General features: G+C 56.1%; 1 protein-coding gene across 1 annotated transcript; it reads left to right on the top strand.

Annotated features, from left to right (window-relative positions):
• The first annotated feature begins 936 nt into the window (after window positions 1–936).
• On the top strand, window positions 937–24,222 carry TTC38 (tetratricopeptide repeat domain 38). Its single transcript, XM_041756373.1, has 14 exons — window positions 937–1,047; window positions 1,989–2,066; window positions 4,267–4,348; window positions 5,713–5,884; window positions 7,393–7,566; window positions 9,591–9,666; window positions 12,202–12,321; window positions 14,694–14,753; window positions 15,620–15,658; window positions 17,145–17,226; window positions 18,878–19,043; window positions 20,565–20,724; window positions 20,907–20,980; window positions 23,128–24,222. Exons 1-14 carry the CDS (start codon window positions 1,015–1,017, stop codon window positions 23,219–23,221), a joined length of 1,410 nt encoding a protein of 469 aa, XP_041612307.1. The 5' UTR covers window positions 937–1,014; the 3' UTR covers window positions 23,222–24,222.
• Window positions 24,223–24,569: the final 347 nt, after the last annotated feature.

Genomic DNA, 24,569 nt, shown 5'->3' with positions numbered 1-24,569 from the left:
AGGGAAGTGGCACAGCAGGCAGAGGGGAATGGGAATATTAAAATAAAAAGATGGGGGTTCCTGGGGGGCTCAGTGGTAGAACATCTGCCTTCTGCTCAGGGTGTGATCCTGCGGTCCTGGGATCAAGTCCCACATCGGGCTGCGCCCTGGAAGTGTGCTTCTCCCTCCGCCCGTGTCTCTGCCTCTCTCTCTGTGTGTCTCTCATGAATAAATAAATACAATCTTTAAAAAACAAAATAAAATAACTAAGATATGAAAAAGAAGATATGAAAAATAGCAAAGAGTATTCATGTGCCCACATCCCCGCTAAGCAGACAGAGCCATGGCAATGCAGTCCAAGGTCAGAGTCCTTAGCACCACCAGAGCAGGCACTCCTTGGTCCGAGTTCAGTTCTTGCTACTGCCTCGAGTTTCTTTCCTGGGACCCAGTAATCTATTCACTTTCTTTACACAGGACCCAGTCCCTCCGCAATGTATTGTTTTGCATATTAGCAAACGTGACCTAATGGGATCCTACTGCAGATTTTCTCCTACAGACTGTAGTTGTGAGCGCCCTTCAAGACATGCCCTCGAGGCATGTGTGCGCGCAAGGCTTGAAAGTGGGACTGGGAAGAGCTTGCAAGAGTCCTCTGCCCTAGGGCTCCCCTGCCTCCCAAGGACTCCGCAGCTGCTTCCCCAACAAGGTCGCCGCGGGGGTGGGGGAGCAGCGCCCTGGCGGGGGTGGGGAAGGAGTTGGGACGGTGAGCGAATCCCTCGCCCCGCTCCGGCCCGCCGCCGGGCTGTGAGTCCGCAGCGGGAGGAAGGCAGGTGCGCCCAGCGAGGCCCCCACCGCAGCGCTCCCCTCGGGCCCCGGCGGGGCGGGGTCGGCGAGGCCTCCTCGGAGCGCCCGGGGGCGGGGCCGGCGCCGCTGACCAATGAGCGGGCGGGGGCGTGGCGGCCCGTGTCCGCCCCGCGCCGGGACCGCTGCGGAGGCGCCCCGGACCGCCACCCCCGACCCCGCCACCCTCGCGTCGCCATGGCCGCCCCCGCTCCGCTGCGCGACTGCCAGGTACGTGGAGGCCGAGCCCAGCCGGGCCCCGCGGCCCCGGGATGGCCTGGCGCCCGCGGCGGGGCAGCACGGACCCGCGCGGGACCCGGGGTCAGCCGGAGAGCCTGCGGTGAGGGCCGGGAGCGCGTCCTGGGGGCAGGAAGGGGCCCGAGCACCCTCCCGTGGGACCCCGGGACCTAAGAAGCGTTAGCTCTGGCATGGCGCATCGGGGGCATCTGCTTCGGACCCTCCAGCGGGGAGGAGCCTGAACCCATTTTGCAGATGAGGAAGGTGGAGTTCGGGGGACTTGCCCCCTCCTCCAGGTCATGCAATAGGCAGTCTGTGCTGGGGGAGTGGAAGAGGGCTCCCCTCCCAGGGGAGTCGCAGGTCTGTGGTCCCGCCCCCCCCAAGGGCAGCCCTAAGAGTGAACAGTCTGAATCATCTGATGAAGTTAAGAAGAGAGGAGTTGTTTCCATAGTCAGCAGATACGGTGCATCTTGCCTGCCAGATGCAGATAAGGTCCATCTTGGCAGTCAGATAGGGTCCATTTTGCCAGCCAGATGGAAAGACCACTTCCTAGCACTATGCATTTTTTCTCCCCACCCAGACCTCCCTTCAAGCCTGATCAGGGCCTGCCATGTGCTGAGTGTTTGCCCCATACACCCTCCAGAGCCCCATGTGGGCCCAGCCAAGGTTCTGATGGCAGATGTTGCCAGGAGGGACACAGCTATTTAGAGACACCTGGGATTTACATCAGGCTCCCCCACCCAGGGCTCAGCTTCACATGCTCTGCACCGTCCTATGAAATCTGAGAGTCCATGCCAGCCCCACAAGGCTGGGGCTTCTGGAAACCCAAGCCACATGATTGATCTTCCGCATTTGGAGATCTCCCGTGCTTGGAGGTTGGGGTTCATGTTCATGTTTGGAAGACGTCATGGCTTTTCCCTTGTCGCTGTGTTTAGGCGTGGAAGGATTCCGGGCTCCCACTCTCAACCACAAGCAACGAGGCCTGCAAGCTGTTCGACGCTATCCTGACTCAGGTAGGCCTATCGAGCAATGCAATGGTTTCTGCTCTTAAGGCCTGTGATGTGGTTTTTTAAAAATAATTGAATACTTTTAATTAATGTATTAATTAATGCTTAATTAATTAATGTATTTTTCACTTTTAGATATCCTGGCACACCTAACAGTGAGATTTATTTATGCCACAAAATAAATGGTACTTAATCAAACATGAGGCAGTGCTCCACACTTTCATCTAACACAGCTTGCTTAGCTTTTCAGCCAGACGTGTGTGGCCTCTGATGTACTCTCCAAGTAAAGCTGCTGTATGATGTCCATGAGCAGCCACGGTACTCGAAGCTTCTAAAGCTTTTCACATTTATCAGCACTCCTGTTTTATAAGCAGGGAAGCCTGTCAGCCCCATGGCAACACAAATCTCCTGATAAACTTGGGTACAGTAGGGAATCTTTGAAGCCCCACAGCCAACAGCTTGGAAAGTGTTCAATTGCAGGATGAATTTAGCAATGGGTTAGAGTGGAATTTATGTACTCTGGGCCCTGGTGTACAGGAACATGTTGGAAGCATCTTTGCCAACCCATGGCACAGCTGAGAGGTGCCCCTGCAGCAGGCAGACAGCAGTGGGATGTTTATGAGGATGTTGACCCTCCCTAGGCATCCCCTGCTGCCGCCTGCTGAGGGTTTGATATGGGCCGCCTCCACTTTGGGCCTGAGGCCCTGTACTGGAGCTAACATTGGAATATGTTATTCCCACCTATGGCAGTTCCAAGATCCTCTAGCCCATTACCACTAATTTCTAACACCAATGAAGGATCCTATAGTTTTAGAACTAGGAGGGCCTCCAAGGTAAGGTCCAACTACTCTGTTTGAAGGATGGGGAAATTGAGGCCCAGGGAGCTGAGCTGGCTCATGCACTCAGATAGAGGAGGAGTAGAATGCACCTGGGTCTGTATATGCCGATGGAAAACTAGAGTTGGTCTTTATCATGAGCAATGGGAACACTGCCTTCTAACTCCATCCACAATGTAAGGACTGAGAAAGCTTCTAGAAATCTTTTTTTTTAAATTTTTATTTATTTATGATAGTCACACAGAGAGAGAGAGAGAGGCAGGGACATAGGCAGAGGGAGAAGCAGGCTCCATGCACCGGGAGCCCGATGTGGGATTTGATCCTGGGTCTCCAGGATTGCGCCCTGGGCCAAAGGCAGGTGCCAAACCGCTGCGCCACCCAGGGATCCCCAGCTTCTAGAAATCTAAGTGCGAGAAACAACCGGTGCAATGCTGCTAGCTTGCCAAAGGACTCCACTGTGCATGTGAGCTCTGTTTGGGTGCTTCCTGCATCTTCTTGCCTTGGTAAAGCCCTCAATTCATTACATAGCCTGGTTCCTCCATGTAGCACTGTCCACCTCCACCCCCACACCTCCTGTGTGTATCCTGTCCCATGTATCAACGCCTCTGTGCCACCCCGTGTTAGAGCGGGTGTCCTCTGAGTCTGCGTCACCTCCCCGTGACTTAGTAAAGCACACTCTGCTAGTTCTGTGTAGATGTAGATTAGACATCTGATAGGACACATTTTAAAATCCAGTGCATTATTATGGTTTTAGGATTCTTTAAAAAGTGAGCATTTTCTTTTGACCAACACCGGGCCAGAACTCAGGACCCTGAGATCAAGACCTGAGCTGAGATCAAGAGTCAGACGCTTAACTGACCCAGCCACCCAGGCACCCCGCCCCCAAAATAAGCATCTTTGAAGAAAGGATTAGAAACAGATCTACCAAAATGGCAATGGGATGAGATCAGGTTTGATCATTGGGCTTTCATGCCTCTCCCTAACTTTTTGTCATAAATGTTTAGGAAAGTTCTTTTTTGGAAGGAATTAATAAAAAATAGGAAGGTTCCTACTGTGGTGCCTGATTTCAAGGCCCATCTTATGGCTAAAGAAGATGATGTTCTGGGCAGGTCACCTGTCAGGAAGAAGCTTCCTTTAGATGTTTTTTTTTTTTGTTCTGAAAACAGTGATCTGACCAGCCCTAGAAGACGTGCCTTCAGTTATGAGTGTTCAGTCTCTCCACCTGAGATCAACTCAGGTGTGGCCCCTTGAAGTTCAGGCTATGAAATACTGAATTCTCCGGAGAGAAAATCCAGATCGAGACACACGCTTTCCTTAACACGAACGAAGGACACTCTGAAGACAGCTTTGTTTTGCCTTTTCTGTTTCAGTATGTAACCTGGACTAATGACAAAAGTCTTGGTGGCATTGAGGGCTGCCTGTCAAAGCTCAGAGCAGCAGATCCAACCTTCGGTGAGTGATGCTGTCCTTGAGTTGAGCACCGTCTCATGGGTCCAACCCCTCTCCGGTTCCCTGACCGATTCAGGCTGGCATGGGGAGGGCAGGCTGGTGGCCATGACCGGGCTGGCCTTTTGCACAGAGGGAGGGCAGGGAGATGATGGCCACTGTTGGGCTTGGAATAACAGCTGCTTTCTTAGAGATACCAGGCTCCACAGGAGGCATCTTTTTAGTTGTTTCCCTCATTGTTTGTCAATTTTGTGAGGAGGACACTGACCCCATCTCTCAGAGGAGGAAAGGGAATGAGAAATGTATCCCAAACCACCCAGCTGGTAGTTGAGTGGCTGGGATCAATAAGGCATTCCGTATCCCAGACCTGCTTCTGGAACCCAAGAGGTGGCTTACTGCAGCCTTTCAGGGCACCAGTGAGGCCTAGGCTGGAGCATCAGGCCATGGAGGCCTCGTGACAGAGGCTGGCATCACAGATGAGCCATGTATGCTCTGGGCATAGGGAAGTCAGCCCACGAGGGAGGCCCCACATGGGGTGAGGTTCCAGGCCTGGAAGGGCTGAGGAGGAAAGGGCAGCAACCACCACCCCTTTCCCTGTCCTGCTGAGGACAGGGAGCACAGAATGTGGAATGAAGGAAGCTGAGCCCTGCCTATGGGGGACCAGGAGCCAGGAGCAGGCTCAGACTCTCTGAGCAGACCTCAGGCCCCAGGATAGAAGCAGGGGCCACATGCGTGGTCCCAACACTATAGTTCATTCCTTCCTTGGTCTCAGGCCTGGGCCAGTGGCTGCATTCCAGGTGCCGCCAGACACCCTGCCTCTGTCAGGCTGGAGCCTAGGAAGCTCAAGTAGGGCCTGGGGGTCTGCAAACCTGCCAGCAAGGTTGCTACACAGGCCACAGGCATACCCCCACAGCCCACCCGACTCTCCATGCAGGAGAGTGGCTCAGAACCACTCTGCTCCAGGGACCAGCCGCCTACACTGGAGTGCCTGTTGAACACCTCCCTGGAGGCTCTAATGTCAGCTGCTGGGGGCAATTAGGGGTGGAGGGAGCCCACAGACAGCCCTAACCAGTTCACCCAGTGAAGGGGGTGGGGGAGATGCTCCAGACATTGACACTCACCACAGTGCCCTTGTTAGAAAAATATTGGTGGAGGAAAGCATGCTTCAGGGGTTGCTGCTTCTCCATGTGTGTGGTAAGGGTCCAGGCCGAGCTCTGAACTCTGCTGGGGGCCCTGCACAGCCCACCAGCCGTCTGGCCTCCCCTCCTGGGATGGGGGGTATCCATTTCACACTCGGGGGGCGGGGGGCAGATGGGATGGGATGGGGCGGGACCCTGTGAATCACCAGTTGCTCTCCCACCTTTCGCCAGCAATGGGCCACGCCATCTCCAATGGGCTCGTGCTGGTCGGCACTGGAAGCTCTGTGAGGCTGGACAGAGAGCTGGACCTGGCCGTGAAGACCATGGTGGAGGTTTCCCAAACCCAGCCACTGACGCAGCGGGAGCGGCTGCACGTGTCTGCAGTGGAGACCTTTGCCAAGGGGTGAGGGCCTGGCCGGCGGGGGGCTGGTGCCCTGAGACCACGCAGGCCAGTGCCACGGGCTGCCCCACGCCCTGGGGAAGGGGGTCTGGGGGTGCTCCTGCCCTGCCTCCCATGGCCATCTCCCTGCCTGCTGCTCTGTCTTCACCTGACCGCAGGAGGAGGAAACGGTTGGCTAGGATTTCTGATCTCACGTTCAAAGCAACCTACTTTACAGCCTTAAATGAATGGGTTCTCATGTTTGTTATAGAAATACTAGGAGCACATTACAGAAGTATTTGAAAGAAGAGAGAAGCAAGCCCTCACCCTCTGCTCCTTGCCCCAACACACCCCTGTGAGCACCTGCTCAGAGCCTTCCGGGTGGCCCCCTGCTTCCATCGTCCCTACAGCCATCACCTTGTGTGGGGGTGTTGTGACCCTGGAGCCCATCTCCGGAACAGCCTCTGGGTCTGCTCAGGCCGGGATGTGTGCCCCGCACAGCTAGGTGACCTAACCAGGTTCTGCTTGGGCCTTCCTGCGGAGCTATGCAGGGTGTCAGCACTGGGAGGGGTGGGGGCAGTGGGTTTCCACCTTGTGGACTCCCTGGATTTCCTGCAGCAGGCTAGTTCTCAGGGGAAATTGTCTTTGGCAACTTGTTAAACCAGTTTTTTTTGTTTGTTTGAATTCCACAGTAAAAATTCCCCACTGGTTTTCCAATTTTCTGAGCCACAGTGTAACACAGAAGCTTTTGTGTGTGGCTGTGTGTAAGATATGCTCTCTTCCTCTCTCCCTTTCTTTGTTTAAATTATTTTAATTCTTTTTTAAGATTTTATTTATTTATGATAGACATAGAGAGAGGCAGAGACACAGGCAGAGGGAGAGGGAGACACAGGCTCCATGCACCGGGAGCCCGATGTGGGACTCGATCCCGGGACTCCAGGATCACGCCCTGGGCCAAAGGCAGGCGCTAAACCGCTGAGCCACCCAGGGACCCCCAAATTATTTTAATTCTTAAAAAAGATTTCATTTATTTATTTGAGAGCGCACACACACAGACATACACACAAGTGTGCACATGTGCACACACACACACACACACACAAGAACACACACAAGCAGGGAGGAGAGGCAGAGGGAGAGAGAGAAGCCAACTCCCCCCTGAGCAGGGAGCCTGATGCGGGACTTGATCCCAGGACACTGGGGTCATGAGCTGAGCAGAAGGCAGACACTGCTTTACCCACTGAGCCACCCAGGCATGCCTCCCCTTCTATCATTTTCGGTCTCCTCTTCTCTCCCCCGACTCTCTATGTGTGTATGTGTGTGTGTATATAAATATATATATATATATATATATATATACACACAATATATACAATATATATAAATATATATATATATATATATATATATATATATATATATATATATATATATTTAACCAGTTCAGACTCTGGCAAGAAACGATGCCTTTTGCACACCCCATGTGGATGAACTGCATGTCCAGTGTTTCTGATAAATCCCTTTGCTTTCAGAAACTTTTCCAGAGCCTGTGAACTATGGGAACAGATCCTCTGGGACCACCCAACAGACATGTTAGCCCTAAAATTTTCCCACGATGCTTATTTTTACCTGGGCTACCAGGAACAGATGCGAGATTCTGTGGCTCGAATTTATCCCTTCTGGACACCCAGCATCCCTCTGAGCAGGTACGTGCCAGTTGGAGGTCACCTCGTTTCTTTCTTGTTCTCTCTCTTCTTCATGGTATCTGTCCTAGCCCTGCCCTAAAAATAGTGAGTCTACTGTAGCTATTCTCCTAGTTCTAGAAGGTGAAAAGATCTTTCCCTTTGCTCTTATCCCATTCCATCCTGTGAATGAGGCAGTACCATGTGTATCAGTCAGTGCAGGGTAGTTATTGCCACGGTAACAAACATCCTCTAGCTCTGATTCTCCAAAGGCTCATTTCTCACATATACTCCACGCCCATCATGGGAGAGCTGAGGGCTCTGCACCCCTGTCATTGTCTCCCTCCTATATCAGGGTCCCAGATGATCTAGCAGGTCACTGAGAGAGAGAAGACTCCGGGGGGACTCACAGTGGCAAGCCTCAGGGAGGAAGGGACACTCTGCCACTCCCAAGTTATTGGTCAGAGCTGGTCACCCAACCACAGGAGGCCAGGAAGTGCATCTCTGCTGTGTGCTCGGGAAGAGAGAGAGGCCCGGAGTACCTGAGTGGCCCTAGTGACCCCCACACAGAATGGCCTCCATTCCTCTTAATCACAGGAAGGCTGTGAAGGTCAGCAGGACTCGTGGATTGGAGAGCTGTATTAGTCAGGGTTTTTAACAGACACAGGACCAAGAGGGTATCAATATCTGGCTGTATCATTTACATATATGTCGGGGGAGATGGATTGATTTTAAGGAATTGGCTCATGAAGTTACCGGGACTGGCAAGGAAGTCTGAAATCCACAGGCCAGGCCAGCAGTCTGGGGAGTCAGGCAGGCTTTCTGTGTTGCGATCTGGAGGCAGATTTCCTTCTTCTGGAGACCTCACTCCCTTCTGTTAAGTCTTCAACTGATTAGATGAGGCCTACCATATCATGGAAGGTAATGTGCTTTACCCAAAGTCTACAGATTTAAATGTTAATCACATCCACAAAATACCTTCATGAAAGCCTCCAGATGGTGTCTGACCAAACAACTGGATACTATAGCCCAGGCAAGTTGATACATGAGATTAACCATCATCAAAGCCTAACAATCCTGGGCACACCATGAGCATTCCATACATGTGTAAATGCTGAAGGTTAAATGACTCCAATAAATATTTAAAAGAAATATTGAAATATTTAAAAGAAATAAATATTTGACAGCAAAGCCTGGAAGCCAGTGTGCTTCTGTGAATAACGAGAGCTAGACTTTGTATACATGGTTGTAAAGATAATGTCTGAGTCACAAATAGGAACTCTCTCGCTCTATCTTGCTTTCCCACAATGCCGCAAAACCCCAGGAAAGAATGCCTCTTTCACCCTGGCACTCCGCGCCAGGGATCACAGATGGGAAATGGTAGTGTGCATTTATTCAGTGGAGTGTCTTCAAGCTCACCCTGGGCTGGGCCAACAGTGAGCTGGACTGATGGGGTCCTGGAATCTAGGAGCTGGGGTCCGGGGGGACCTGTCCAGTGAGGGCAGGCCAGGTTGGGCTGGGGGCATGCACAGTGCTGCCCGCAGAGAAGCCACCGCCTGCCTGCGCTCACTGTGGCTTCCCAGGGAGGTGGCCTGGGCTGTGCCTCTAGGTGGGTGCCACCAGCCGGACAGGAAGGAGGGGGCCCTTGGCATCCCCAGTGGAGGTGGTGTGTTGACATCTTAGGGGGTAGGGTGTGACTTGCAGAGAGCTTGCTATAGAGACAGGGTTTGGGGGGTGGATGATTGTGCAGATGATGATGGTCACAATGGACCTCACTGGTCAGAAGCATCCAGCTTGCTGGGTTGTGTGGCTCCATCCCGTGTGTGTGTGTGTGTGTGTGTGTGTGTGTGTGTCCAAGCCCTCCTCTCCTTTCTCTTGTAAGGACACCGGTCATTGGATTTAGGGCCCACCCTCATCTCGACCACGTCTGCAAACACCCTAATTCCAAGTTAGGGCATGTGTTCGAGCATCATTTGGGGGGACACAGTTTCAGCCCATACTGAGGGTTGAATAGTCCACTTTCCTGAAGACTTTTTTTCTCTTTCTAGCTATGTGAAAGGCATCTATTCTTTTGGATTAATGGAAACCAACTTCTACGATAAGGCAGAGAAGCTTGCCAAAGAGGTCAGTGGGCCCTAACCTGGGTGCTGACCCCTCAGGGAGGGGAGTCAGTGGGGGGCAGAGCACACACGAGCCCCCACGGGTCTCCCTTTCCTCGGGGATGCTGGGGAGGACTCTCCTTACCAGCAAGAGCGGCCGCCCCTCCTGCAGTCTACAGGGCTGGCTCTGCAAACTGCCTCCACGGCCAGGAAGGGGAGTGAGACCCAGGGAGGCTGTGTTCACCTCACCCTCAGGGGCCCCATGGGAGACAGCTCCAGGCCCCCCCAGCTCTGTTTGTCTCAGTTCAGAGCTTCGGGAAGCTGCCCCATGATTGCCAACGAAGGCTGCTTCTAGGTGGGCCCTGACCTGGGGTTGGGCTCCTGCCAGCCAGCCCTTCTCTGGACCTCTGCCTCCTTCCAGAGGGAGAGAGGGTGAAGGGAGCAGAGGAGTGTGGTTTCACCAAGTACTTCCCGTCGGCCCAGGCCCTTGCGCCATGCTTGCCTGGTACGCTGGCTGGTACTGAGGTGCGTTGTGGGCCCAGGACCAAGCGGTAGGCCGCAGCAGTGGATGGGGGCACAAGGTGTCCTCTGTGGCCTTTGGAGTCCCTGTCCTCAGTCCTCCCCAACAGGAGTGGAAACTGAGACCAGGGGAGGGACTGTCAGGAACACGGGGGTGCCTGGCTCCGTGTTGGCACCTGATATACACCCGCTCTCATCTGCTCATTCCCTGTACCACGAGGCACTAATCTCCCATTGTCCCGACAAGAGGGTCACAGCTCAGAGGGAGGCCCAGGCTGGAGTTCTGCTCAAGTCCACAGGGCTCGGGGAGGGCAGAGCAGGTGCACACCGGGACCACCTCACCACCCCACCATCCCTGAGGCTGCCTGGACCAGACCTGGCTTCCCAGCATCCCAGCCAGTGCTCCTCCCTGAGACATTGCCCCAGCTGGCCCCCTGGACCCCTGCCCCTTTGGGGGCCCAGGGGGCCATGAGTTTTCTGAAATCTGTTCTGGTTATGGAGATGGAGCCCAGGCTTGAGTGCAGAGGGATGCTTCATGGTTGACTGGGCTCCATGTGGCTGTGACAGTGACCGCCAGGCCTCCTGGACAGCGTGGGTGCTCTGCACCCGGCCCCGCTGGAGTCTGGAGAGGCCTCAGGGAGGTGATGCAGGCGTGGTGTGGGCTTAGCATCTGCAAGCCAAACCCCAGGGGCAGGAAGAGCAAAGGGTAGCTGGCAGGGAAAGCACTGCCTCAGCACTCCTGAAACTTGGAGTCACTGGATAGGCTGAGGCTTAGGGTGGAGGGGGGCGGGGGAGTCCCTGGGGGCAAAGGCTGGGGGGGGGGGGTGTCCCACTGTGTCTCGTGACTCTGATCCAGGGAGACTTGGGAAGAAGCTGGTTGGGAGCCTTTCACAGAGGGTGGGGCCTTCATCTGGGGAGCGGGTTGGGGCTGCTCTTTGCCCAGGGCTGCAGCCCTAACCTCCGCCCTGCATGAGAGCAGCTCACCTGGTAGATGTCCCCTCCTGGGCCTTCTCAGGGTGTCCCCTCCCTGGGCCTGCTCAGCTATGCTCCTGCAGTCTCCCTGAGTGTCCTGGTCCTGCAGGGCTCTGCGGGTGCTCATCATCCCACAGGACACGGTCTTTCTTAGAGCGTCTCCATGTGGACTGGGCAGGCCCGCGTAAGCAGTGGGTGGGAGCAGAGTCACAGGGCTTGCTGGGGACAACCCGTCAGCATAGACCCCACAGCAGGGGTTCCCTGCCAGGCCAGGGACCCTGCCTCTGGAAAAGGCTTGGGGTACTGGGACAGTGGGGCTGGGGGAGGCCGTGGCCTGGCGTGGGGGACCTGGGCCCATGTGGATTGGTCATGGGCTACTTGGAGCCTCAACTGCTCTGTCCTGGCACTTAGGAGGGGCCCAGTAAACATGAGCTGCGTATGAGGGATGGGAAGGAGAATGCTACCGTGCGGTAGGAATCCTACATGTGTCCCGCCTGCTTTGCCGGTCACTGTCAAGCTCACTGGGCATGTGATTAATAGTAATAACATCAGAACGAGCCCAGAAGGCCATTCATGGATGCGTGGTCATCCGTGGGGGCAGCCAGAAGCCCGCAGAGCACTTGGCAGTCTGCTCAGCATTCGTACGTATCTTGTCTACTTCACCTCCACAGCGGACCGGGGAGGAAGGCCCAGAGAGGCTAGTTGGCATGTTGCAGGTGGCTCAGCTGTGTGCTGGAGGCCATGGGGCCCAGAGGATGAGCCCTGGCTTAGGAAAGAGCCAGCTGTGGTCTTGAGTGAGTCATTTAGCCTCCCTGAACTCAGTCCCTCACTTTTGAAATGGGCAGGGGTCTCCTCCCCGGTAGCTTGTGTAGATGGTCAGCAGGGCTGGACTTTGGGGTCATTATTGTTTTGAGGCAGAGCACAGTCCCCACACCTGTACCCGTCCCATGCTCGCCCATCCAGCTCCGGCCCATCATCTCATCCCTGCGTGACTTGGAGACGACCCGTCACTGGGCAGCCTGACTAATCCACATTATCTCCAATCATCTCCCACCCCCTCCCCGTGTAGGCTTTGTCTATTAACCCCACGGATGCATGGTCGGTGCACACCATTGCCCATATTCACGAGATGAAAGCAGAAATCAAGGATGGGTTGGAGTTTATGCAGCACTCAGAAACCCACTGGAAGGTATGATTCTTGTCGACGGGCCTGGAAGATCCCATCCATCCCCTTGAGTTAAGCCCAGGCTTTATGGATGGGGGTTCCAGGGTGCCGCTTAGTTTTGGACAAACTTGTGTTCTGCTTAGAGGAGCCTCTGTCAAGCCACAGTCCCCTGGGAGCCACATCGCTCCCCCAAACCTGCCAGCGTTTTTGTTTTTAATATTTTATTTATTTACTCATGAAAGACATAGAGAGGCAGAGACACAGGCAGAGGGAGAAGCAGGCTCCCTGATGCAGGACCATGACCTGAGTTGAAGGCAGACACTGAGCCACCCAGGTGCCCCTGCCAGTGTTTTGCAGTTGATTATACAGTAGGTTTTGGGTTGGCGGCATTTGGTGTAAAGGAACAGATCAGAAAATTACTGGGGGCTCAAGAGTCTGGGCACCGGTGAGAACCATATGGTCCCTGAGCTGTCCCTCTTGCCCCCACCAGTCAGCTGGCTCAGCGTGCAACTCCTGGGGAGCGGCTCTGGTGGCGCCCCCTTCCTCTGTGTGCATCGCTTGTCCTAGGGCACACAGCCTAGCCACCTGTCCAGGTGTGGTTTGCTGCCCCGCCCTAGTCTGTGCCGTGGTGGGCTTCCCAAGGTCCCGCTGGCCAAGGCGCTGAGTCTCCGCCTGGCACCGAGCAACAGGTGCTCTGTGCCTGAGGGAACCATAAAGAGACCAGGAATCAGGCAGGGAGCAGGGGACTGGCACAGCCCCTGCATTCCTCCAAGCTGCTCCCTGGCCTAGGACATCCCAGTGGGAAGTGGGAGTGGAATTAGGTAGAGTAGGTGAACAGGTGTGAGAACTGTGATCCTGTGAGGTTCACACACAGGTTGTTGTGAGGACCCATGAGCCCTGGAGATGGGAGAGGCATGGGGGCAGCCTGAGCCAGAGCTTGGGGCGGGGGCAGTGGGGTGAAGCCCTGCCCTCAGCACCCCCTCCCCGAGGCAGATGCTCCTAGTTCTTGCCAGAGTGTTGGGTCTGGGATTGGAGGAGCAACCACGTGGCCCCACCATGCTGCCAGAGGGCCAGGGGCTTACCTGGGCAGATCTGGGGGAGGCCAGGGAATGCCTGGCCAGGGCCTTCTGGGGCATTCCATTCATGTCCCTTCCCCAGATGCTGCGACTTTACTGGGTGCTGGAGGCCGGGCTGGACGCTGGGGCAAGAAGTGGTCCCTCTGAGCCTTGGTTCCTCATTGGTCCACTTTCAATGACTGTGAAGCCCTTGGCCCCAGATGAGTTCCCACTGCTGTTGGTTCTAGATGTGTGTGAAATGAGAGACCCAGGCTGGCCGGCTCACCTCCCGAGGGGCGTTAGGCTCCTGGCGTCTGCATCTGTCCCCTGCCACAGCTCTGGGCAGCCTCGGGCTGGCAGGAGAACCCTGGGGTAGATGGTGTGGCCTGGGCTCCTTTTCCTCCTCCTCCTGCCCCATCCTGGAGGTCAGTCAAGATCCCACCCTGCAGACCCGGCCGAGAGTTCCCCCCCCCAGACTTCTTTGTCCTCAAAAGGCCCAGTCCAGTGGAGTGAGCCGCTCCCCAGAGCACTGTGAAACACACCGTGCTAGAGCCACTCTCAGGGACGTGGAAACTCACAGGAGACATCCAACCCCATTGGACTTGAGGGGGGTGTGGTCAGGGAAGGCTTCCTCAAGGAGGCAACCCCTGAGCTGAGTATTGAAGGATGTAGGGGTTTGCCAGGTGAGGGATGGGGGAGATGGAGGGCATCCCAGCCCAGGACCAGATTGAGCAAAGACGCCAAGGCCTGCTGGGGCCCATGAGGAAGAGGAGAGGCAGGCATCTGGGTGTCCTCAAGCATGGGTGGAAGGTGAATGCGGGCCACAGAGGAAGTATTGCCAGTCGTTCTTTCCAGGAACAGAAGGTAGTGTCCAGGCAGAGGAGGAGGCTTCTGCAGTAGCCTCATAGAAGGAGGGGGCCTAAGCGTGCCGGTAGTAACTGTCCAGATGTCAGATTTGCCCCCCCCTTACTTGCAGGAGTCCAGCCCTGGGCTCGTTGATCCTCACGGCTTTACTGGGACATGGACACCCAGTGGGCCTCCACACCTGTTTATGGGATGGATTGATCACCCGTTTTCTCTACTCCACGCATAACGGGGGTTGAGGCCCATGGAGCGGGGAGCAGGGGAGCCTCTGTGTTGGCTCCGGCTGTGGGGCTAATGTATCACCGGCCTCCCCTGGTCTCAGACTCCCTGGTAATGCAGGCACATGAGGCACCGTCCCCCAGAGCTGGCCCGGGGAATGTTTCCTGCCCTCACAGAGGGGCCACAAAACCACCCCCAGGAACTGTTTTCCCCCACAGGCGGTCAGATTTTTCTCTAATTCTCTCGTTCTTTCCCCAGGACTCTGATATGCTTGCTTGTCATAATTATTGGCACTGGGCTCTGTATCTGATTGAAAAGGTGAGATGGCCAGCTGTCTTATCCTATAAAGATGTCAGAGAAATAACTATCTTTCTACGTTTTACTGGGTCCTGGGGGTCATATTTTGTGTTCGCACGTTTGAATAGCACCTGGATGTGATAGAGCATTAATGTTTTCAAATAGCTTTTCAGGCTTAAGCTACGTTAGGCATTTTTCACTGTCTGGACATGGACATCATGTGTCTTGTATGTCATCTATGGAGACAACTTAGGCTGAGTGTCCTCTGCTGCTGGAGTGAACAGCTAGCCCCCCTCCACCCCAGATTGTACCTGAAGGAGGCATGAGACCCTCCAAAGGCTTTGTCCCAGTGGGAGCAGGGGTGGGGAGGGGCACCCTTGACCTCACTGCTTCTGCCACTGGGTCCCATTTATGAGGGAGCTGCTTCAATGGCGCTTATTGTAGAGAAAACCTACATGCTCCCTAAAAGTCCAAGGAGAGATGCTTGGATGGTGAGGGCCTGCAGTGTCTGGAGGGAAGCAGTGGCCCGCACTAAACAGTAAAGAAAAGAAAGGGGGGGAAAAAAAAGAAAACAAAGGGGGGGGGAAAGACTAGAAGAAATACGTGAGAAAGCTTCTAACAGTTTGATAAGCACGACGGGGAAATTAATGCTTCCACAGAAACTGTCCCCTTGGTGGCAAAGGTGGGCACTGCCTCCCATGTTGGGGGGCCCGGAGCCCGAGCCCAGGTGGTTCTGCTCGGCCATCCTAAGACCCTCAGGTGGCACTGTGCATCCCCCGTGGAGGGTGCTGGGGTTGGGGGCAGGATGGGCATTGGCTTTTCGGCTCATTTCTCAATCCCGTTGGACCTCAGCCACATGTTCATCATGGGAACTTGATTTTTTCCAGGGCGAATACGAGGCCGCCTTGACCATTTACGATAACCATGTAAGTCTACGTTTGCACCGAATTTGATTGCAAAATTTGCCTTTTAGTGTCTAGCAGATATTTGAGCCATTAGTATCATCTCAGCCAGAAACAACAGCTGTAGCAAGAGCTCACTTCTTGTGTAAGACCTCGTGGGGTTCATTCTTGCCCTGAGTGGTTGCTGTAACCGGGACGGGGTGAAGACACCCAGTGACTCTGTTCGCCATGGGTGCTGGTAGACGACACATCTAAGCTGGTCCTTTCTGAAATCCCGGACGTACCCCTAGTCATTTTATTTTATTTTATTTTATTATTTTTTAAAGATTTTATTTATTTATTTGAGAGAGAGAATGCATAAGCTGGGGGGGGGGGGGAGATGGAGAAGCAGACTCCCCAGGGAGCAGAAAGTCCCAAGCCGAATTCAATCCCAGGACCCCAGGATCGTGACCTGAGCTGAAGGCAGATGCTTAACTCTGAGCCACCCAGGCGCCCTACTCTAGTCATCTTGGATGGCTTCTCTTTGGTAGAATTACTAATGTGCCCACAGGAATTTTTTTATTTTAGTAAAATACACACAGAATTTGCACTGTGACCACTTTTGAGAGTATGGTTCCATGGTGCAGGAGGCCAATCACCATCACCACCATTTGTCTTTGGAAAAGACTGCAGCTCCATGCCCTCCAAGCATGACTCCCATTCCCCCTTCTCCACCCCTAAGCAGGTTTTTTTTTTTTTTAAGGTTTTATTTATTCACGAGAGACACACAGAGAGAGAGGCAGAGGCAGAGACACAGGCAGAGGGATCCCTAGGCAGCTTTTAAGAAAAAAGAAGCCAGGATGCCTGGGTGGCTCAGTGGTTTAGCACCTACCTTCAGCCCAGGGCGTGATCCTGGAGACCCTGGATTGAGTCCCACATCAGGCTCCCTGCAGGGAGCCTGCTTCTCCCTCTGCCTGTGTCTCTGCCTCTCTCTCTCTGTGTGTCTCTCATGAATAAATAAATAAAATCTTTAAAAAGGAAAAAAGAAGCCTGACTCACAGCTCCTGGGAACCACCATGCATGCTTTTGTAATAGAAAACCAGGGTCACAACAATGCTTGGGGCCCAGGCACTAAATCCGAGGGTGCACCCAGTAAAGTTTCGGTTGAGTCCTCCCTTGGAGTTGTGTTAGGATTGTGGGGTGACAAAGGAGGGTGGCTCCCCAAGTGCCACGAGGGACAGGCCAGCTGAACACTGAACCAGGAGCAGGAGACACGGCCTCCCGCCAGCATGATCTGAGGCCCAGGTCGGCAGGTGACAGATGCCAGGGCCTGGCCTGTGCTCAGGGCCAAGGCTCTCTCTTCGGGTCTGGCGCCTGGAGCGGCCCAAGCCCTGGGTGATGGGATGGTCCTGCTAGTTGAGATGGAGGGGGGATGGCGATGGACCCTGTGTGCTGAGGCCGGGCTCTGTGCAGGCCCTGCACTGGCTCATCTCTGTGGGCCCTCTCCTGCCCACCCACCCTTGTCTCCCAGGTCCTCCCCAGCTTGAAGGCCAGCGGAACCATGCTGGATGTGGTGGACAGCTGCTCCATGCTGTACCGGCTGCAGATGGAAGGTAGCTGATCTGTGCATCCCCCTCGGGCTCCTTGGCCCTCTCCCCTCCCGCAGAACCAGGTGAAGGGGCTCTGGCCTGGGCCCAAAGCCCGGCAAGAGCTCCAGGTCCTGCTGCAGGTCCGAGTGGCCTGCCTGTCCGTGGCCTTGGGTACCAGCTCTGTGCTGCCTCCCCACCAGCCTGAAGCCACCACTCCCCTTTCTCCTACTTCCCATCACCTCTGGGTGGGCATGCTCAGGCTCCAGGCCATTCCCACCGCCTGCACACCAGACCTGCAGGGCGCAGGTCGCTGCTGACCATCTATCTCTGGGTGCTGCTTCTTTTCCTAGAATCAGAGAGGTGACAGTTTCTCAACCCCCTGGGATTTCAGAGAGAGGTTTCTCAACATTGTCACCACTGGCTCTGCAGGCAGCCTGGATAAGGTTGATCACAGCTCTGGTGTTTCCAGCCAGCAGCCCGGGTGCCAGAAGCTTCTCTGCTCTCCCTCAGGCCCAATGGAGCCAAACCTGTGTTCACTCTAGGGCCTGCGCCAGTGGGACAGTGTGGGGATGAGGCCTGGGCGGGGCAAGCTGTTTCCAGAGGGTTCCAGGAAGGCTTCCTAAGGGAGTGAAATGTGAGACATGGGAGCATGTGTAGGGTTCTGCGAGGCAGAGGCGGGAAAGGATGGTATGTGCAGAGAACAGCCTGTCCAGTGTTCCCAGGACACGGAAACCAGCGGCCTGTTACGGGACGAGTGACCAAAGAGCAGGGTCGGTGTGGTCAAGGATGAGAGGTGGGCAGCTGGAGCCCACGTGTGGGAAAGGCAGGGTAAAGGGTCTGGCTGTCATCCGGGTCTGCAGGAGCCTCCGGGAGCAGGTCTGGGCGGGCTCCCTTCTGCCTCTCGGCCGTAGGGCTGAGCTCAGCCAGAAGGCGGCCTGTTTGTCAAGGAAAGAAGGTGGAGTCCCTTTGCCCTACGGCCCAGTGAACCCTCCACCTGCAGAGGCAGAGTGTGAGGCCGCCTGGAACTCTGAGGGACCCCGAGGCCTCACACCTCCGCACTCGTGTCAGGAGAGGCTGGGAGGCACAGTGGTGGTGCCAGGGGCACGCAGATGGAAGGGAGAGGCCACTCGCTCCCTCACCATCCAGAGTGGAGACTCCAGAGACCTGTTCGATGTCAAGGGCAATGTCTCTACCGTGGGAGGTGCCCCCCGAGAAGTAGGATGGAGGTAATGACTTCAAAGACTCAGGAGGGGGAGGGCAGGTACTGAGGAGCTGAGAAGTCGAGAAGGAAATGTGAATTATTTATTAACTCCAGGGATGGTTATCGAGCGCCTATTATGTGTCAGGTGCCATGCCAACAGTAATCACGGGAAGAATTTTAAAAATGGTTTTGGGGTTTGTCCAAAGGGGCCAGAAACTTCAATGCCCTTCACTTGTTTTTTTGTTTGTTTTCTACATATGAATCTATTGCTTTTATAATGAAACAAAGTTAACATAAGCTGGGCCCAGAGGTGTCAGTGTAAGGCCAGAGGCCACTCGCCTGCCCCGCTCACCCACCTGCTTCCTCTCCTGGAACACGAGGGCCGCTGTGGGGTGTGGGGAAAACGGGAGGCCCATGTGCAGGCCACGGTCACCCAGGAGACCAGGCCTATGGGTTTCTTCCCCTTGTCCTCAGGAGTGTCCGTGGGTGAGCGGTGGCAGGACATCCTGCCCGTGACCCAGAAGCACAGCCGTGACCACATCCTGCTGTTCAATGATGCACACTTCCTGATGGCCTCCCTGGGAGCTGGGGACACCCAGACCACACAGGAGTTTCTGAGCACCCTGCAGGATGCCAGCGAGTACGCAGAGGGGCCAGGGCCCTGCTGGGAGGGCAACAGGGTGCTGGGGGGAAGCTGAGGTCTGCTCAGTCCCGGCCCCTCCAGCCAGGGAGGCTGGGGGTGGAGGCCCCACTGGTGAGCACACCCATGGGGATGCCTGCTGCATTACGTGCACCCACAGGTGTGTGCTCCCAGCTGGATATATCCCACAAGGCCACAGTTGTTGTTCCCCTAAGAGACAGAGTTGCCTCTCCATCCCCCCGCTGGAGGGTGGGAGCCTCAATGTCCTGGGTGCAGCCTCTCACGGGGGCACGGTGAGGTCCTGGAGCCAGAAAGACCCGCTGCTTACCATCTGAGATCCTGGACAGAGTGCTTCTCTGCTCTGAGCCTCAGTCTTCTCATCTGAAAACTGGGGACAGTGCCTGCCGAGACAGATTGGCAAGAGAGTGAGGTGCGGGGTCATGGTGACACACCTCCCTGGCACAGTTCCCAGCATTGGTGGGAGCCAGTTTTGAACACAGAGGGAGGCCAGGGAAGCAAGTCCTCTGAGGCATGGGGCACCAGGGATGCAGCCACGCCTCGACTCCCACCTGGAGGCTGGAGCCGTGGGAGCCATGAGCCCTGATGTCCTGTCCTGGGGCCATGCTTCAGCTGGCCACCGCCACCTGCCCCACCCTGCCTCCCGGAGCTGTGCTGCAGGATCTGTGGGCCTCGGTTGGGAAGGCAGCTCAGGTGAGGTGTCCACGGTTAGACGGCAGTCATGTTACTGCAGGGGAGGCCCGAGGAACCCACCGAGCCCTCGAGTTTTGACCCATGCTTTTTTTTTTTTTTTAAAGTCTAATAGCAATTTGACTTTATTTTTTTATTATTTTTTAATTTTTATTTATTTATGATAGTCACAGAGAGAGAGAGAGAGAGAGAGAGAGAGGCAGAGACATAGGCAGAGGGAGAAGCAGGCTCCATGCACCGGGAGCCTGATGTGGGATTCGATCCCGGATCTCCAGGATCGCGCCCTGGGCCAAAGGTAGGCGCCAAACCGCTGCGCCACCCAGGGATCCCTGACCCGTGCTTTTAAGACAGGCTTGGAGCAGGTGCCACCGCCACGCCCGCAGTCCCCATGACCCGGCTCAGGCACCACCTGCAGGCCAGCAGAGATAGCCATTTGCCCCAGCGTGGGTGCCAACTCCGCCACCGGGCCTTTGCCCACGTTGTGTGCGGTCCTCCTGACAACCCTGTGATGTTGGCACCGTCACCCACACTTTCCAAATGAGCAAACTGAGGCCAGATGTTGGAGGGCCTGCCTGAGGCCAGGTGAACAGCAGAGCTCAGCCCCGCTGACAAGGTCATTCAAGCCGCAGTCAAGAGACCCCTGGGTGCTGCTCCTTCGTGGGCTCCCTGCCCAGAGCACCTGCTGTGTGTCGGGCACAGAGCCAGGGACGCCAGGCTGAGGAGGAGCGGCCCCATCCCTCGGGATGCCAGGGTCAGGCAGGGAGGCAGTGTGAGGCGCCCCAGGTAACCAAGGGCACCTTCTCGGGCTGGCAGGTCCCCCGGGGAGAACTGCCAGCACCTCCTGGCCCGTGACGTGGGGCTGCCCCTGTGCCAGGCCCTGGTGGAGGCCGAGAAGGGGAACCCCGACCGTGTCGTGGAGCTGCTCCTGCCCATCCGCTACCGGATCGTGCAGATCGGAGGCAGCAAAGCCCAGGTGAGCCTCCCAAAGGCTGGGCTCCAGCAGCCTCTCCTGGGGTGGGCGCTCTCGTGTGGGGGTGTCGTCGTGCACGCCCCCGGGATGGTGGTCCCCGAGGACAGGCCTGCCCACGGCGGCATGGGGGCTCCCATCCCTAGTCCCACGTTACCAGGGCCTAACCCGCCTGCCCGACCTTTCAGAGAGACGTCTTTAACCAGCTGCTGATCCAGGCAGCCTTAAAATGCACTTCTGGCGTCCACAGGAACGTGGCGCGGTGAGTTGCTCCCTCATATCCACGCTGCGTGTGGGGACATCTCTGAGCACAGCTGCCTCTCTCACGCGGGGGTCCCCCCCACGGGCTCCCAGCATGCACGGAGGTTCCCACCTTTGAGGCTGTGAGGCTGTGGGGTGCTTGGTCTTCCCTGTTCGCATGCTCAGCTTGACCAAAGGGATCCATCCCACCCCCAGGCCTGTCCCCTTGCCCCGCCTCCCCCCAGCCGTCCCCTCAGTCTAGCCATGCTGAGCTATCGGGACCCAACCCATCCTGCTCTTCCAGAGGCTCGGGCCTTTTCACATGCCGCACCCTCTGCTGGAGACACCCTTTCTCATGGGGTGGGCTGGGCTCCAGGAGGTGGGGGTGGGGTGCAGGCAGGCAGACCCAGGGCCTGGCATGTAGAGCTTACCTCTCATGTGGGAACCGTAGCAGTAATCTCTTACACACGCACATGCATACACACACACACACACACACACACACACACACATCAAGTTGCCATGGGGGTGGGGCAGGGCAGGTTGCTCTGGAGGCTGTGGTGAAGGCTGAGCTGGTTGGCAGTCAGGGAGGAAGGGTGGCCTGATGAAGAGACAGTTGAGAGCAGGCCCCCAAACCAGCAGATTTTACCAGGCCCAGTGATCTGGTTAGGAGGAGGGGCTGGAGGGTTAGGGATGTTGGGGTAGGGGCGCCCCAAAAGCAAGTTCTGCAAAGCCCAGCCCTCACCAGCAGCCTGAGAGCTCCCACACCCCAGCTCACCTTGTCCTGCATGGGGCGGCTGGGCTCCATGCTCGTTCCAGCTCCTGCGGTGAGACGTGACCCCTCCTCATGGGTCCCCTGCACCCCATTGGAACAGCAACAAGAAAGGGGGAAGGGGCTCTGGGGTGCCTGGTGGGTAGAAGAGGTATTGGGAGACCCAGTGAAGGTGCAGCTCTACGTTCAGGGTTGCCTTTAGCTGAGCCCTTGAGGGCAGGTGGAAAGCCCAAGGGTCTAAGCTCAGGCTCAGGTGGTCCGCGCTGGGGAGACCCAGCCGCCCCAGCAGCATTGGCAGACCAAGCAGTGCAGGTGTTCTCAGCACTAATGAGACAGGTGTGCACTCTGGATGCTCTAGAGTTGGTTAAAACTCTGAAGCATCTTGGACACACGCCCCTCACCGTTCGCCCCTCCACGGCCACACACCAAAGCCGCACACCTTTCTTTAGTGGTCACATCGCTTAGAGAGCTCCAGGCCAGAGTGTGGGTGCCAGTTGGCATCTCAGGTTGGCAGGAAGGTGGGCCCTTTGGACAGAGAGGCAGGTGGAGGGCAGGAGCTGGGAAGCCGGGGAGCCAGGGCAGGCGCAGGGTGGGGCATGCCATGGGCGGGTGGAGGATACCCTCCAAGCTGGGCGGAGGGTGCTGTGCAGCAGGGGTTCGGCCCATGGGGGGACAAGCCGTGCACGGGGCCTAGAGCAGATGCTGACCCCGGAGAACCTGCTGCTGTCAGGGTGACAGGCATGCTTCCAGGTGCCCTCCTGTCATTGACAGGAAGCTCACTTCCCTCCCCTCCAAGGTGGAAACCCTGGACCCCCCATGGTGTCCCCACCCCAAGTGTGGCCTAGCCCTTTAACCCCCACCCTCATACCACAGAATCACTGTTATCAATTGTTTGGGGTCTTTGCCTTAAACAATAGTTGCTTTGTTTAAATTTGGGTTTCTCCATACCTTGTCTCCTGCCACTTGCCTTTGGAATTAGCCAGGTGTGGCTTCCCCTCCACCCCCCACCCCCACAGAAAGGCTCTGCCCTCTTGTCTGATGGGAGGATGCCCCCCCACCCCCAACTTCCCGAGGCAGACCAGGCCATAGTTATGTGCTCACCCAGCTGTGTGTTTTGGAGAGTGTTGACGTGTTCTCTAAACACTGGGTGTCCTGGTGATGCACTGGGGTCCCTGCCTTCTCATCCTCCACCGCCCCACCCCTGGCCCCCCAGTGCACTGTCTCCCTAGTCCCCCCTCCAAGCCCAGGTCTCCTGCTGCTGGGCTGTGTCCCTCCTGTCCTCCCTCTGCCCATCTCAGCCCCAGCCCGAGTTGCCTGTCCTGCCTTGGGGCCCAGGGACCAGCAGACCACCCACTTTCTAGGAGGTTCCACGACAGACTCTGTCCCTGTTTCCACAGGAGCCTCCTGATGGAGCGTGACGCCTTGAAGCCCGGCTCACCCCTGACCCAGCGGCTCATCCGAAAGGCTGCTGCTGTCCACCTCCTGCAGTGAGCTGGGCCGGGCCCCCTCCCCAGAGTCCCATCCGCTGCCCCCGACTCCCAGGGGTAGAAGCAGCTAGGGCATGTTAGGTCTGTTGAACCATTTGCAGAACTTAATTTAAGAGTAATTTAAGCAGAAAGCCTGTAACCAGCGGTGTTACAGGACGTGGAGACCCAAATCAACCCGACACAGGATTCAGCATCTTGTAATCCTTGTGAAGGGCCAGGGTGCACAGTCAAGCAGCTAGAACCCGCGTGCGCAGTGCTCTTACCACTTGCCAGGCAAACCATATCTTCCCAGGGAACTTACACCTCCTGGTGTTCAAGAGTTAGAAGGCAGGGTTGGCTGGGGGAGGAGAGTCTTCCACACAGCTCTCGGGGACGCCCCCTGGCTGCCCCGAGATGAACCCTCTCCTTTTGTTCTCATCATATTCTAGATGTGTTCTCCCATCTTTGGGGTGAGAGCACCCACAGGGAGGCAAGTGACTTGCCCAGGGTCACAGCTAGTGGAGATTCGCCTTGGGTTCCCCAGCTGCTGCATCCACTGCCCCCCATGAAGCATGTGGGGGGCCCTCTGGTGTCCCTGGAGAGGTCTGCGAGCTCCCGGGGAGCTTTGGTGGTGCCAATTAAGGGACATGGGGTCTATGGTTTCCTATGCCAACTGTGACTTCAATCATGCGAGTGTGTGTGCACGAACCTGGCACACTTTGTGCGGGGTGTGGATTGAGCTCAGGGTTGCCCTGCTGTGGCAAAAACCAAAGTACTGAGCCATGTAGCTTTAACGAGATCTGAGCCAATTTTATATTTCTCCGTCTTCTCAACCTGGCCACAATGACACTCCTGGGCAAGCTGCTGATTTCACTGGAATGTGCTGGTGAGGGGCGATCCCGGCCCTTCCTCAGGTTCCTTCAGTGTAAAGCTGAAATTAGGCAGGGACTCAGGCAGGGGGCAGCAGATGCCTCCAAATTGATTATAGACACATTTCTGAGATTAAAATAAATCAGCTAATTGGTTCTTGTGACTATTGCTGGTAGTACCTTTCATCTCCCATGTGCCAGGCCTGGGCAAGAGGCAGGCTTCCCCTTGAACCTGGTGGGGATGGTAAATGGGTGATTACGATAGGATTTTGAGACAGGTGCTGTCCCTACCCAGGAGCTAGGGACATATTCTGGGTGTGTGAGGGGGTGCTTCTCCCATCCTAAGCTGTCCCCTCCATGTGCCTTCCCCTCTCCTGGTTCTAAGCAACACACGACTTGACCAGGAAAGGGAAGCCCTCCCCTCACCCGCTGCAGGCTGGCGATGGTGCCCCCTCTGCCTGGCAGCACTCGGCACCCATGCTTGCTGTGACCTCCTCAGGTCAG

Source organism: Vulpes lagopus, chromosome 5, assembly GCF_018345385.1.
Source record: "Vulpes lagopus strain Blue_001 chromosome 5, ASM1834538v1, whole genome shotgun sequence".
Taxonomy (NCBI): domain Eukaryota; kingdom Metazoa; phylum Chordata; class Mammalia; order Carnivora; family Canidae; genus Vulpes; species Vulpes lagopus.
The sequence above is the reverse complement of the archived record's forward strand: the minus strand, read 5'-3'. Positions and strand labels throughout refer to the sequence as shown.

Coding starts and splice junctions, on each gene's coding strand:
- TTC38 (XM_041756373.1), top strand. CDS start 1,015: ATGGCCGCCCCCGCTCCGCTGCGCGACTGCCAG. Junction 7,567..9,590: donor CCCAGCATCCCTCTGAGCAG/GTACGTGCCAGT, acceptor TTCTCTTTCTAG/CTATGTGAAAGGCATCTATT. Junction 9,667..12,201: donor CAGAGAAGCTTGCCAAAGAG/GTCAGTGGGCCC, acceptor CTCCCCGTGTAG/GCTTTGTCTATTAACCCCAC.